Source organism: Budorcas taxicolor, chromosome 6 (genome assembly GCF_023091745.1).
Source record: "Budorcas taxicolor isolate Tak-1 chromosome 6, Takin1.1, whole genome shotgun sequence".
Taxonomy (NCBI): Eukaryota; Metazoa; Chordata; class Mammalia; order Artiodactyla; family Bovidae; genus Budorcas; species Budorcas taxicolor.
The window spans coordinates 32,695,846-32,710,251 of NC_068915.1; the positions used below are offsets into that span (position 1 = coordinate 32,695,846).

At 33.8% G+C, this 14,406-nt stretch overlaps 1 protein-coding gene across 1 annotated transcript in view; it reads right to left on the reverse strand.

Annotated features, from left to right (window-relative positions):
* Positions 1-14,406, reverse strand: part of GRID2 (glutamate ionotropic receptor delta type subunit 2) — a 1,620,720-nt gene that overhangs the window by 1,275,743 nt on the left and 330,571 nt on the right. The window contains exon 2 of the mRNA XM_052642062.1: positions 3,571-3,726. Coding sequence (XP_052498022.1) covers positions 3,571-3,726 — 156 coding nt within the window. The remainder of the gene's footprint in view (positions 1-3,570; positions 3,727-14,406) is intronic.

Genomic DNA, 14,406 nt, shown 5'->3' on the forward strand with positions numbered 1-14,406 from the left:
GGATTACACAATGCAACTGCTGCTGCCAATCAAACTGGTATTTTTCTGCTAATCCATGTCATCTAAAACCTATGAACATAACCTGCACATATCAAAACATATAAATCTGCTACAATTTTCATTCCCTACAGTGTTTACTAAAGTCCTAGAATATATCAGAATATATTATGCATTTTCCTCATAAATAAATATGTATAATATATATATATATATATATCCTTGCAGATATAGTAAGGAAAATATCAGGTCAGTGGTCTACAGGCCTTGGCTTAGTTCATTCGTTCTTTGCTACACGCTTCTAGTTTGTAGAAGAATTACTTAACCACTGTGGTCTCAATTAATTAATTTAACATTCAATAGGATTTATATAATTTTGTACCATAATAATTCCACAGGTTTTCAATTTTTTTTGTATATCTTAAGGAAAATGTCCACACACAAAAAGAAAGTAAAGAATTCCTAAGTTAAGGTATGAAGAAGTCTTTACTATTAGTGGACATCACACAGCTCAACAGATAAAAGGTAACCAATAGCTTATCAAAAAATATTCAGAAGAAAGCAAAAATAATTACCTAAAAATAGGTGGTTTATTTATAAATTACTTCTGTTAAAACAAGAATTTTTTCCTCCTGTTCATTTATCTGAAACTGCTGAGATTAATGTTATAGGATAGTGAAAATGATGATCAAATAGTCATTGTTATCCAGAGAATAGAAAGTATTGATCCTGTGTTGTAACCAAGATATTTTCTTCAAGAAAATCACCTTAAAATAATTATTATTATGCACAAACTTATGGTAACCAAAACTACAAAGGAGCATTTTATATTACCAATATTCTTTATTAAAGTTTATGGAGTAAGAAGGCTGTTTATATTTAAATCTCTCTCTCTTATTAAGTGTTGAAAATAGATGGGATAAACAAAATATTAAATTTTAAAAAATCATGTCAAATGTTGGAGAAAGTTCTAACAATCAAATAAACTGAGGATTTCATATTAGATTCCATTTATCTGTTGATAGATCCCTATTATACTTCATTTTTATCACCAAAATATCCATATACTTTGATGATGCTATTTGTTCAAGGATCAGACTTTCAAATAAACAAATGAAAAAAAACAAACATATTAAAAAATACAAAGAGAGGGAAAAATAATTCAAAATCATTAATTTTTAGATGTTCATCAGGAAGATGACTGTATAAACAACTGATAGTAATGATAGCACTGAATGCCGTGTCCATCTTTAGAATGTGAAAAACAAACTTATTTAAAGCCCTCTATATTATAGATTTTAATGGTATTGCAGCAAAGATACGATGATAGAAAGGTGACCATCTTTGATAGTTCAGTTGAAGGTTTCTCCTAAAATACTTCCTCAAAATATTTAAGAAATACTCCTAAATACCTTTTGTTCTCTTGCAAATGAATATTTCTATTATTGTGTCAAAGTTATCAAATATAATAAGAGCTCTAGAAAGAAACTATTTTTACTTCTAAAATTAACCAAGATCTTTCTTGATATTGAATGGTGAAAAATTAGCTCCAGAGTTTCCTACACCTTATTTCAGGTTCATTACTCAGAGCAGACCATCAAAATAACTAGTCCAGAACATCCTGTTAGTATCAAAACCCATCAGGCAAACTGTCAAGTTCTTTATTCTTTCTTGACAAATATCTATCATTCTCTATCTTGGAAACTTAAAACTTACTTCCTTTCTCAATTTGCTTTCAGTGCCACATATTCTTTTATATCACAATAGTTCTTTTGAGAGATATTTTTGTTTTCAGAATTTAGTTGACAATAGAATGGTTACACAAAGCAATATGTAAATGGATTAACTGTGGTATTTTAAAAACTGTCCTTGTATTTCAAATTGTAGTCTCTTAAAAAAGGTGTGAAGGCCGTATTTATTTAGCTCTTGCAATTCCATTTTACCCACTGTCTATTTCTCACTGCTTTATCCACATTTTTTCAGTCAAAGTGGATTTTTTAAAAGGTATGGATATTTTAGTACATCTGAAGTTAATAAGAAGACAGTCACAAAAATAAAGTCAGTCCTTATTTTTTCCTGTTCTTACTCTGGTTACTGAAACTAACAGTTGGGAAAGAAATATACACCTAGTTTAAAGAATAACATTCTTAGTGTAACTATACCTTTCATTACAGGTATTTTCCACAATTTCTAGTTTATTATTTTTGCAGACTGCTTTATGAATTCTAACATTAATTTAGACAGTTTTTAGATGTTTCTATAGAAAATTTATCAGCATAGCCATGATTTAAAGTTGCAAATTCCCAAGATAATTCTGAATTAAATGCAAGAAAAAACCAGATGCTTATATTAATCTGATTTTTAAATTTATATTTATGTATTAAAGTTCCATCATGTTAATATGAAAAATCTATTTATTACAAAATCAATCTTTACTTAAAAATTTCTGTTCATTTCATTAAAATAATATATTTTCACTTCATCAAATTAATAAGAAAGAAAATCCATTAGACTATTAATCATTCTATCCATTGCCTTACTGACAGAAACAAGCTTTAAATCAGCTTTAGCCAATGCCACTGATCAAAAACACATTCCAATAAAACTTACTTGTATATCATGTAAATACATTAAATTAAAAACATTTATCTTCTTTATCCCTTCAATACTTTTCTTTAAAAAGTTTTCTACCAAATTTTACTACCGTTATATCTTGTCCATACTTTCTTCTGCCAATTTCTCTAAGTTTTTAATGAAAGAAATGCTTCATTTTACTAAATTAATTTCATATTAATATCTTCAGTCTAAATATATAATCACAATAAAATATAAAACAGATTAACAACAAATAACCTCATGAATAATGACTACTTTACCAATCAAAAGACTAAATATTTCATTACAATAATAGCATCAAAACTAGAATTTTATTAGTGTAAGACCCTTCATTAAAATCCTTCATTCACACAAAGGATCATTCTAGCATAATAAAAATAATTTGTACTTGTATGACTTTGTACCTATGAAAAATTTTAATTCACTCAAGTATACAGACAGAATGGAGAAAAGTGCTTTAAAATTTGGCATACTGTAGAGAGAAAAAATGTATAGCTTAGGTCAGCATAGATTCCAGTACAAAATCTTTGATTTGTATGTACTGTCTAAAAGTTTTCCTTTTACCAATACATCTGTCATGAATACAATTTAAATGTCATCTCCAGTTGTAACATCACTTAAGGCAGCAGTTATCTCAAAGAAAACAAAGTAAAACTTCAGATAGAAAGTCATATTTTTAAGGAATGCTTCAATTTTACTAAAGTCATAAAATGTTGCAAAGTTTTTATTGTAAATATTTATGACCCTTTCCATAATATATTACAATTAAAACAATAACTTTCCACTCAGAAGTAGAATACAGGATTACAATCTACCAAATAACACCCTAAAAGAAAAGCAATGCGGAAAAGATGCAAAAATGATATTCATGTTTAATCGCTTTTAAAAATTTAATTTCATCGCCATTTGAATTGAACCAAAAAAACAAATAAAATATAGAGTGCTGACAGACCTTACCTTCCTGAACTGCTTGAAAAGGGTTGTTGCCATCAACAAATGTCACCGAAAATGTGATTTTCTCAGTCTGTAAGATCTCCTCATTCTGGTTGAGGTCACCAACTGCTGTGCGAAATACCTCATCATCCTTTTTGGCAGATTCATCAAAAATCGCTCCTAGAAAGAAGTGAGTCGCCATTAAACAATAACATAAATATTCTCTCATGCCCTCCAGAATTATGCCAAAGACACTTATGTATCAGAAAACGTATACTTTCACTTAAAGCATGCACTTTATTTATTACTGAAACACACTGTACTGGAAGCAGTGTGACAGCTAAGCAGGAATGCAGTTACTTTTTCCAAATGGAAATGATGAATAGTACATCATAGTGTTTTGCTGGGAGAGCCCTAGGAAGGCATAATAAGTACAAAAAGCCTTTGCAAAACAAAGTGGTTAAATGCACTGAATGCCTCATGTACTAAGATCTACAGGAATTCATAGCTTGAAGATATTTTTTCTGAATAACAGGAGAAAAATAAGAAAATATTCTGAGAGTCCATTCATAAAGTAAATAGGAATCAAATTCCGATCATGATTTTCACTTGTTATTTTTCTTTTTATTTCTTCTCTTCCTTCTTTCTTGAACAAGAGTTTCTATATCTTTTCAAATCCTGACTCTCACATTAGTTAGTTTGACCTTGAGCAAGGGATTCAAACTCTAAACACATTTATCATCTATAATATCTAATAATAAAAATAATATCCATCTGTAAGGTTTATTAACTATATTAAATGATGCTATGCATGCAAAATGTAAGTAAACTGTGGTAACTAAATATGTCTTAATAAATGTCGGTATCTTTCCTTTTTTTAATACTGTAATATAATCAAACCGAGCTTAAACATTTTCTATTAATTTTTTTACACTGCAGTATCTAATATAATTCTTAAAATAATTCAGTTCAGTAAAGTTGCTCACTCATGTCTGACTCTTTGCAATCCCCTGGACTGCAGCACACCAGGCTTCCCTGTCCATCACCAACTCCAGGAGCTTGCTCAAACTCATGTCCATTGAGTCGGTAATGCCATCCAACCATCTAATCCTCTGTCATCCCCTTCTCAAATAGTACTACATACAAATACTGTTTTAAAAATTAGGATTCCATGCAAGAAATATGCCTAAGTTCACACAACAATGGCCAGAGCCTTTTCCTCCTTGACTCCAACATTCTTGCTCTGTGTCACTATGGGATACTGCCTTCTAGGATTATACCCAAAAGGAATGAAAGTATTTAATGGGGATTCTGACTTAATAGCATATTTGGGGATTCTTTCCCATATGGTCATGCATACTGACTCCTCCAGTTCTAAGCACGCACACATTTTTTATTAATTTACTTTTCAATCACAAATAATTGGGTCAATGTACTTTTTGTGTTTTTGAATAAACCTAGGAAAAGGTCAGTTTTCATTACAATCCCAAAGAAAGGTAATGCCAAAGATGCTCAAACTACCACACAATTGCACTCATCTCACACGATAGTAAGGTAATGCTCAAAATTCTCCAAGCCAGGCTTCAGCTATATGTGAACCGTGAACCTCCTGATGTTCAAGCCGACTTTAGAAAAGGCAGAGGAACCAGAGATCAAATTGCCAACATCCACTGGATCATCGAAAAAGCAAGAGAGTTCCAGAAAAACATCTATTTCTGCTTTACTGATTATGCCAAAACCTTCGACTGTGTGGATCACAATAAATTGTGGAAAATTCTGAAAGAGATGGGAATACCAAACCACCTGACCTGCCTCTTGAGAAACCTGTATGCAGGTCAGGAAACAACAGTTAGAACTGGACATGGAACAACAGACTAGTTCCAAATAGGAAAAGGAGTGTGTCAAGGCTGTGTATTGTCACCCTGCTTAGTTAACTTATATGCAGAGTGCATCATGAGAAACGCTGGGCTGGATAAAGCACAAGCTGGAATCAAGATTGCCAGGAGAAATATCAATAACCTCAGATATGCAGATGACACCACCCTTATGGCAGAAAGTGAAGAGGAATTAAGAAGCCTCTTGATGAAAGTGAAAGAGAAGAGTGAAAATGTTGGCTGAAAGCTCAACATTCAGAAAACAAAGATCATGGCATCTGGTCCCATCACTTCATGGCAAATAGATGGGGAAACAGTAGAAACAGTGTCATATTTTATTTTGGGGGGTTCCAAAATCACTGCAGATGGTGATTGAAGCCATGGAATTAAAAGACATTTACTCCTTGGAAGGAAAGTTATGACCAACCTAGATAGCATATTCAAAAGCAGAGACATTACTTTGCCAAAAATGTCTGTGTAGTCAAGGCTATGGTTTTTCCTGTGGTCATGTATGGATGTGAGAGTTGGACTGTGAAGAAGGCTGAGCACCGAAGAATTGATGCTTTTGGACTGTGGTATTGGAGAAGACTCTTGAGAGTCCCTTGGACTGCAAGGAGATCCAACCAGTCCATCCTAAAGGAGATCAGTCCTGGGTGTTCATTGGAAGGACTGATGCTGAAGCTGAAACTCCAGTACTTGGCCACCTCATGCAAAGAAGTGGCTCATTGGAAAAGACCCTGATGCTGGGAGGGATTGGAGGCAGGAGAAGGGGACGACAGAGGATGAGATGGCTGGATGACATCACCGACTCGATGGACATGAGATTGGGTAAACTCCAGGAGTTGGTGATGGACAGGGAGGCCTGGCGTGCTGCGATTCATGGGGTTCCAAAGTGTCAGACACGAGTGAGCGACTGAACTGAACTGAATGAATTCCCTCCTGATAAAAAAGACAGACACCTAAAGGACAATAACGTGATAAAGGAATAACTAGGAACATATGTATATCTTATCTATATATGCATAATATATATTTCTTGACTCTAATATGCATTACAATGTGTGAAAAAAGTGTGTATATAAAATGACTTTTTTCCATATATAAGTAGAATACAGTTATTATACACATATATGAAGAGATAAACACACTATATATACACAGATATGCATATATATTCACATACATGCACACAAACACACATACACATATCAATAAAAGCAGACACACTTTACATCTTTCAACTGAGTAGATTTAATATTCTGTAGCTGAAGCCATCGAATATTCTAGGAAAAGACAAATCATGATATTTAACATGCATTCTAAGACTCAATACATGATACAGCAAATGTGAAACTATGTTCATTTCTGACAAATCTGGCAGGTTACTTTTGACCTCTCCACCCTAAGTGGCTTCACCATGGTAAAGCAATAATTAATTTCTGCTAGAGAAGGCAAAATGTCTAAAAGGCTTACTGTGTGCTTGTATCTTTCTTACCACTGCTCTTCTATATTTGCATGGACTCACTGACAGCTTTGACCAGCCTATGCAAACCTTTCCTTTCCATTTCCTATACATTTTGAATACCTGCCATGGATAAGAATATAAGAAAAGGGTGAAGAATTTTTTTAATTGATATAAAAATACTTTGGAATTATACTATTATATACCTAACACTCAGAATATTATTTGTTTTATTGATGTAATCAATTTACATAATACACATTAATTTTAAACTTATCTTGTTGCCTCTGAATTAGAAGTTTACTTTATAGACTAAGTTTTTCATGAAAATATTTAGGCGATAAAATTTAGATTTATCCTGATAACTTTAATCCACATTTTAAAAGACTTTTAATTTGTGATAATATTTATGAGAGTCTAGATTAATGTAATTAATCATTACATTGAAATATAATATGATCATACCAGAATATAAAATTTTCTTTAGCAGTTTGTTAGGAAGTGTGATATAAGGGTGCTATAGCTGGAGCTGAAACACCCAAATCATTTTAAATCAGATAATCTAAATGCCTATTCACAAAGAAGTGATGTATATTTATACAGAGATGTTTAATTTGTCATGAATACCAAATGGATTTCTTAAAAGAAGAGTTTCTAATCAACCTTGTTTTATAGCAAGTAACATTATTGACTTCTGATGAGTATTGGTATTACATTTTTAATGGAAGCATTTTACTATCGCCTGACAGAACATTTAAGACTGCTTTAAACATTAAACCTGGCTTAATAAATGGCAGAAATCTGCCAAAATGATAGCAAATTAGTCAATTCTGTTTTGAATTAAGATATACTGAAAGGAAATGCACAAAAGAAGCAGTTCATCTTTCAGCAAACAGAAGGTAGACAAAACAACAGTTTATCTTACTGCACACAGACAGCGTAAGCAAAGAACAGGAAATCTTAGTCAACATTTCAAATCCACTTATTTATTTATTTACTTTTTTCATAAGCTATAAAATCTCATTTTAAGTTTGGCTTTTTATCACAAAGTGAATGCAGCATTTTATATCAAGCACAACTATTCTGAAAACATTCTGGTAAGTTCCACATGAAGAATCTCAGGAAAGACAGTCCTTTTTTATGTATGCCATGCACTTCCAATAGTATAGTTATGCCATCTCTATCTTTTGTATTAATAAATACATATTACCAGTCTAATTGAACATCAAATGTCATTTTTGAAATTAAAGTTTCGCAAATGTAACATTCACAACTATATAGCATACATGATGATACAGCATTTATTTATTTCCCAGCTATTTTTATTAGCATGTTTTAACTGTCAGTGGTATTTTAAAACCTGGAGGAGAAAGCCAGATCCAACTTATTGTCATGATGAAATAATTCTTCCACCATTTACACACACACACGCACACATATACACACACACAGTATGTGATCAACAAATCACACTCTATTTATATTTTATGCTGGCCAAACTGGATTGAAGAATAACCAAGCAACAGGCAGAGAAGAAACATCTCCTAAAGTCCTAATTACTAAACTGTAATTATAATCATTTCCACTATTAGGGACTGATGATCTGCTACTTCCATTCAAGAGAAAAATGGTCTTTACTTTTCCTTACAGAAAGAGAGCGACATGTACTCTACACACAAATTTTTAAATACAAAATAGATCATCACTGTCTTCTTATATCTTAGAAAATAATTTTATGGCTTACAGCAGTATTAAAAACATGTTGAGGTCTTAATTTTTTTTTCTGCTCTTACAATTTATTTATATATATATATTTTTTTTTTTTTCTTTACTTTACAATACTATATTGGTTTTGCCATACATTGACATGTATCCGTCACAGGTGTACGTGAGTTCCCAACCCTGAACCCCCCTCCCACCACCCTCCCCATATCATCTCTCTGGGTCATCCCAGTGCACCAGCCCCAAGCATCCTGTATCCTGTTATCGAACCTAGGCTAGCGATTCGTTTCTGCTGCTGCTGCTGCTGCTGCTAAGTCGCTTCAGTCGTGTCCGACTCTGTGCGACCCCATAGACGGCAGCCCACCAGGCTCCCCCGTCCCTGGGATTCTCCAGGCAAGAACACTAGAGTGGGTTGCCATTGCCTTCTCCAATGCATGAAAGTGAAAAGTGAAAGTGAAGTCACTCAGTCGTGTCCGACTCTTAGCAACCCCATGGACTGCAGCCTACCAGGCTCCTCCGTCCATGGGATTTTCCAGGCAAGAGTACTGGAGTGGGGTGCCATTGCCTTCTCCAGATTCGTTTCTTACATGATAGTATATACATGTTTCAATGCCATTCTCCCAAATCATCCCACCCTCTCCCTCTCCCACAGAGTCCAGAAGTCTGTTCTTTACATCTGTGTCTCTTTTGCTGTCTTGCATACAGGGTTATCATTGCCATCTTTCTAAATTCCATATATATGTGTTAGTATACTGTATTGGTGTTTTTCTTTCTGGTTTATTTCACTCTGTATGATCGGCTCCAGTTTCATCCACCTCATTAGAACTGATTCAAATGTATTCTTTTTAATGGCTGAGTAATTTTTTAACTGTTGTAAAGGATCATGTGTATAAGTTAAAAACATAATTTTACACAAATTCACATTCACAACCATGCTTGTTAAATAAAATACTTATAGGAAGTTACTCATCTGACCACCTCCACAACTCTCAAAAACATTTTAATCATTTATACCTTCATATCTCTATTCATGATACTGTCTCAGTCATGGGTATATGCCTTGTCTCCTTAGCAAAATAAATTTCCTGGGCCATAGAAACTATTTTTACTGTTAGAGCATTTATAATGGAGTCTGAGTATATTAGATATTCAACAAAAAATAATAGTGTAAACTTTCCTCGTATTAGTTAGGCATGATCTTGCAAAATAGGAAACCTAAATTCAAATTCATATAGGATGGATAAACAACAAGGTTCTACTGCACAGCAGAGGGAACTATATTCAATATCTACGATAAACAATAATGGAAAAGAATAACAAGTATTTCCTTGTCTGTGAATCATTTTGCTGTACAAAAGAGATTGACAGAACACTGTAAATCAACTATGCTTCAATAAAAAATAAAACTAAAAGTTCAGCTTCAAATATAAGAATAAAAATGTAGTTACAACTAATTCTAAATTAGAACAAAAACAATTGCAAATGTACCTGTATGTAAATTTATTATCACAGTATTATCATGACTCCAGAAGACCCAAATTATTTAGCAAGGTATAAATCACATACTTTTATTTTTAGTTTCAATATATAAAATCTTCATCTTATACATAAAGCTGGCAAGTAAAGGAAATGCTGTTTAGCTGGGAAGGTGGTAGAGCAAAAAAAGTTTCTTCATTTATCCCTGAACTTCCTCTAAAAATGCTTAGAAAGGTTTTGCTACAGATATTGAAGGCGTTTTCCAAGTGGTGCAATGGTAAAGAATCTGTCTGCCAACACAAGAAGAGATATGGGTTCAGTCCCTGGGTTGAGAAGATCTCCTGGAGTAGGAAATGGCAACCAACTCCAGTTTTGTTTTGTTTTGTTTTGTTTCTGGAAAATTACATGGACATAGGAGCCTGGCAGGATACAATCCATGGCATCACAAAGAGTCAGACATGATTTAGCAGACAGACAGACAGACACATACTGAAGTGTCACGAGAAAGAGACCCATACCTGTACAGAGGCTAACCTACTTTCTTCCCTTTCCACACCACAATCCATTACTCTATGCCCATTTCTCTGTTTGCTGAGGCAGAAGTCACATTGCAGAAGCAAAACCGCAGATTCAGCTCAAGCAGAAAGCTCCAAGATAGAAACAGTCTACTGCCCGAACCAGTTCTAGCCTGACCTCCAGGACAGCACCTGAGCCGAAGACACCCCAATGTCTGAAAGTTGCCTTTGCTTCATTACCATGGTAGAATCTCTGCCCAAAGGGAGGAGTTGAACTTTAGTAGCACAATTAGCATCCCGAGTGAAGGAGCCCAAAGGACTGTGCCTGCTTTGGATGTTTCTGGAAATTTTCTGTTTCTGTTTACTGCCATTTTCCACAGGTTCTGATGGCATACCCACTTCAAAACCCTTAAAAATTTCCCACTTGCCTTACCCTGGAAGAAAAGTTCTTAGAGTTGTCCCTTTCCCATTCCTTAATAAAGGAAGAAAGCTTCTGTTCTGCTTTGCCAAACCTGTTCTCATTCAATTGGTGGGAGCAGCACTAGGCAACAAGTCGATAATGGAAGGAATTTTTCCATATACAGAGTTGATAAAAGTATTGGAAGATCTGCATATCTAATTTTATAAAAATAACACAGTCAAAGCTATGGTTTTTCCAGTAGTCTTATATGGATGTGAGAATTGGATCATAAAGGAGGCTGAGTGCCGAAGAATTGATGCTTTCAAACTGTGGTCCTGGAGAAGACTCTAGAGAGTCCCTTGAACTGCAAGGAGATCACACCAGTCAATCAGTTCTAAAGGAAAGCAACCCTCAATATTCATTGGAAGGATTGATGCTGAAGCTGAAGCTTCAATACTTTGGCCACCTGAAGCAAAGAGCTAATTCATTAGAAAAGACCCTGATGCTGGCAAAGACTGAGGAAAGGAGGAGAAGGGGACAATAGAGGACGAGATGGTTAGATGGCATCACTGACTCAATAGACACTAGTTTGAGCAAACTCCGGGAAAGAGTGAAGGACAGGGAAGCCTGGCGTGCTGCAGTCCACAGAGTCGCAAATAGTCGGACATGACTGAGCGACTGAACATAAAACATACCAAATATCTTTTGGTAATTCTAAAAATTGAAAAGAAGAAAGTATCAACATGTATCAACACAGAGATAATCATCAAAGCCAAGCCACTGAGTTTCTTCACAAATGATTTGCTGACAGGACAGCTGAAATCCATTACATGTTGCATCAGACCATAGCAGAATCAAAATGCCTTCATAAGATAACAAAAACAGCAATTGTGGGTTTCACAGACTCGTGGCTGAAACAAATTTTAAGAATGATAAAGCTTTCATTTCATTTTTTCAGTAAAAATACTTTCTCATTTTTCAGAAATTGTAGTGAAAATTTTTAAGTAATTTAACCAAAGTTTCACAATCAAAAATTAGAAGGAATGGAGTAGGAATATTGATTTTCTGGCTTCAAGTTTGGAGCTATTTCTTCCATATTATGCTGTTTTTCTCATTTCAAGCACTTATTCCAAGTATGTACACACACACACACACATATATATATATATATTACATATATAATCCATTATGCCATTCTATATACATATATGTGATAATATCTAGAACTACTATATATATTAGTATATACTCAGTAACTAGTTATACCAATGAATATATATATCTCAATATATACACACATACATATGTATTTGATAATGAGTACTAACTGGCAATTAGCATCACATATTCATTTACTCTATACTGTGAAGTATTTAAAATGGAAGAATCATAGTAAAAACCTGAACATACAATGGCACACATATGATCCACTAAGACATTCATATATACATATGTGTGACAATAACTAGATCCACTATATATATAATATATATACTCAATAACTAGTAGTACCAGTGAATATATATGTATATACATACACATGTATATATACACACATTCATATATATTTGATAATGATTATTAGTCTGGTAATCAGCACAATGTATCTGTTTATACCATGTAGCATTTAAAAATGAAGAATTATAGTAAAAACCTGAACATCAGACTTTCCACATAAAACGTATTCCCCTTTGCCTTAGATGTTTTAGAAAATGTGCTTTGGAGATTAAATTTTTTTAAAAAGGCACAACTCTCTGCTTTGAGACAATTCACAGGTCACAGTAGGATTTACAGTTCTTGAAAGCTATTCAGAATTGTTAAGTCATCATATATCCTCACTGTTTTAGATGTTACTATTCACGAGTAGGTTTTCAAATTTAATTCTAACAGTGCACTGTGCATACACATTAGTTTCACTGTGCACAGATATTCAAATCAAGAGAGAGATCTATAATGTTTTTGCATCTACTCATGATATTTCTGGGCTTCCCTGGTGGCTCAGTGGTAAAGAATCTGGCTGCAAAGCAGGATCTTCGAGAGATGTAGGTTTGATCCTTGGGTTGGGAAGATCCTCTGGAGAAGAAAATGGCAGCCCACTCTAGTATTCTTGCCTGGAGAATTACATGGACAAAGGAGCCTGATGGGCTACCGTTCATGGAATTACAGAGCTGGACACAACTGAAGCAACTTAGTAGTAGTAGCATGATATTTCCACTAATGCCAGAGGAAACTGTGCATGTATTCAAAGGGACAAGTAATAAAGACATTATAAATACTGTAAAAATCCAATTTCTCCTTTATTTCATTCTTCACAAGAAGGAAAAAAGGTTGAACATGTTCAATACAATTAGACAAGAGGAAAATTCAGCAGAATTGTGACCAAATGAACTTACCATTTTCTATACTACTGGCATCTTCATCTGAGCATAGAGAGAAGCAACTATAGTAGGGCTATTATTAAAATGAAGGTATTGTGTGTGTGTGCTATGTTTATGCATGTGAGAGTATGTGTGAGAGTATATATATAAAACCTGCCTAGATAATATCAGTTACATTGAAATATCCTCCATGAATCAACTCTGTATAACAAGTATTTTCAGCACTCTTATTCAACATAAATTTTACAAATATATTTTAATTTAATGTCTTCTTTTACAGGAAGTAGAGTTTTTAGAATTGTACTTTTCCTTTCATTCAGAAGTATATTTTCCTAAGTTCATATTACCTGATCCTTCACAAGTACTCTAAGGAAGTAAATCAAAAGAAAAACTCTTAATAGTATAAGGGATGTGCTGCTGCTGCTAAGTCGTTTCAGTTGTGTCCGACTCTGTGCAATCCCATAGATGGCAGCCCACTAGGCTCCGCCATCCCTGGGATTCTCCAGGCAAGAATACTGGAGTGGGTTGCCATTTCCTTCTCCAATGCATGAAAGAGAAAAGTGAAAGTGTAGTCGCTCAGTCCATGGATTTTCCAGGGAAGAGTACTGGAGTGGGATGCCATTGCCTTCTCTGAAGGATGTGTTAGATACATATAAAAGTCATGACAATTAGCAAATACTATTCTGAATTAAAAATAATCTGTTGTGCTACTCTCAAGTTTATAATAATTGAAATAATAATGAAAATAATTAACATTTATTAGTAATAAGCATGGTAATAAGTGGTTCACTGACATCATATGATTTAGTTTTGATAAAAATCCTTTGATGGAAATGAAATTCAGGGCAAGTAACTTTCCAGAGACCTAATATTACTAAATGACTGTGGCAGAATTCACAGGTCTCACTTTCAAGGCAAAATCTCTAGAAAGCTCTAAGCTTAATATATAACAATTTATTCATTATAATAAACTTCTATATTACCAAGTTACATAAATATTCTTATTTTCATAATTGTAAAAATGAAATTTTAT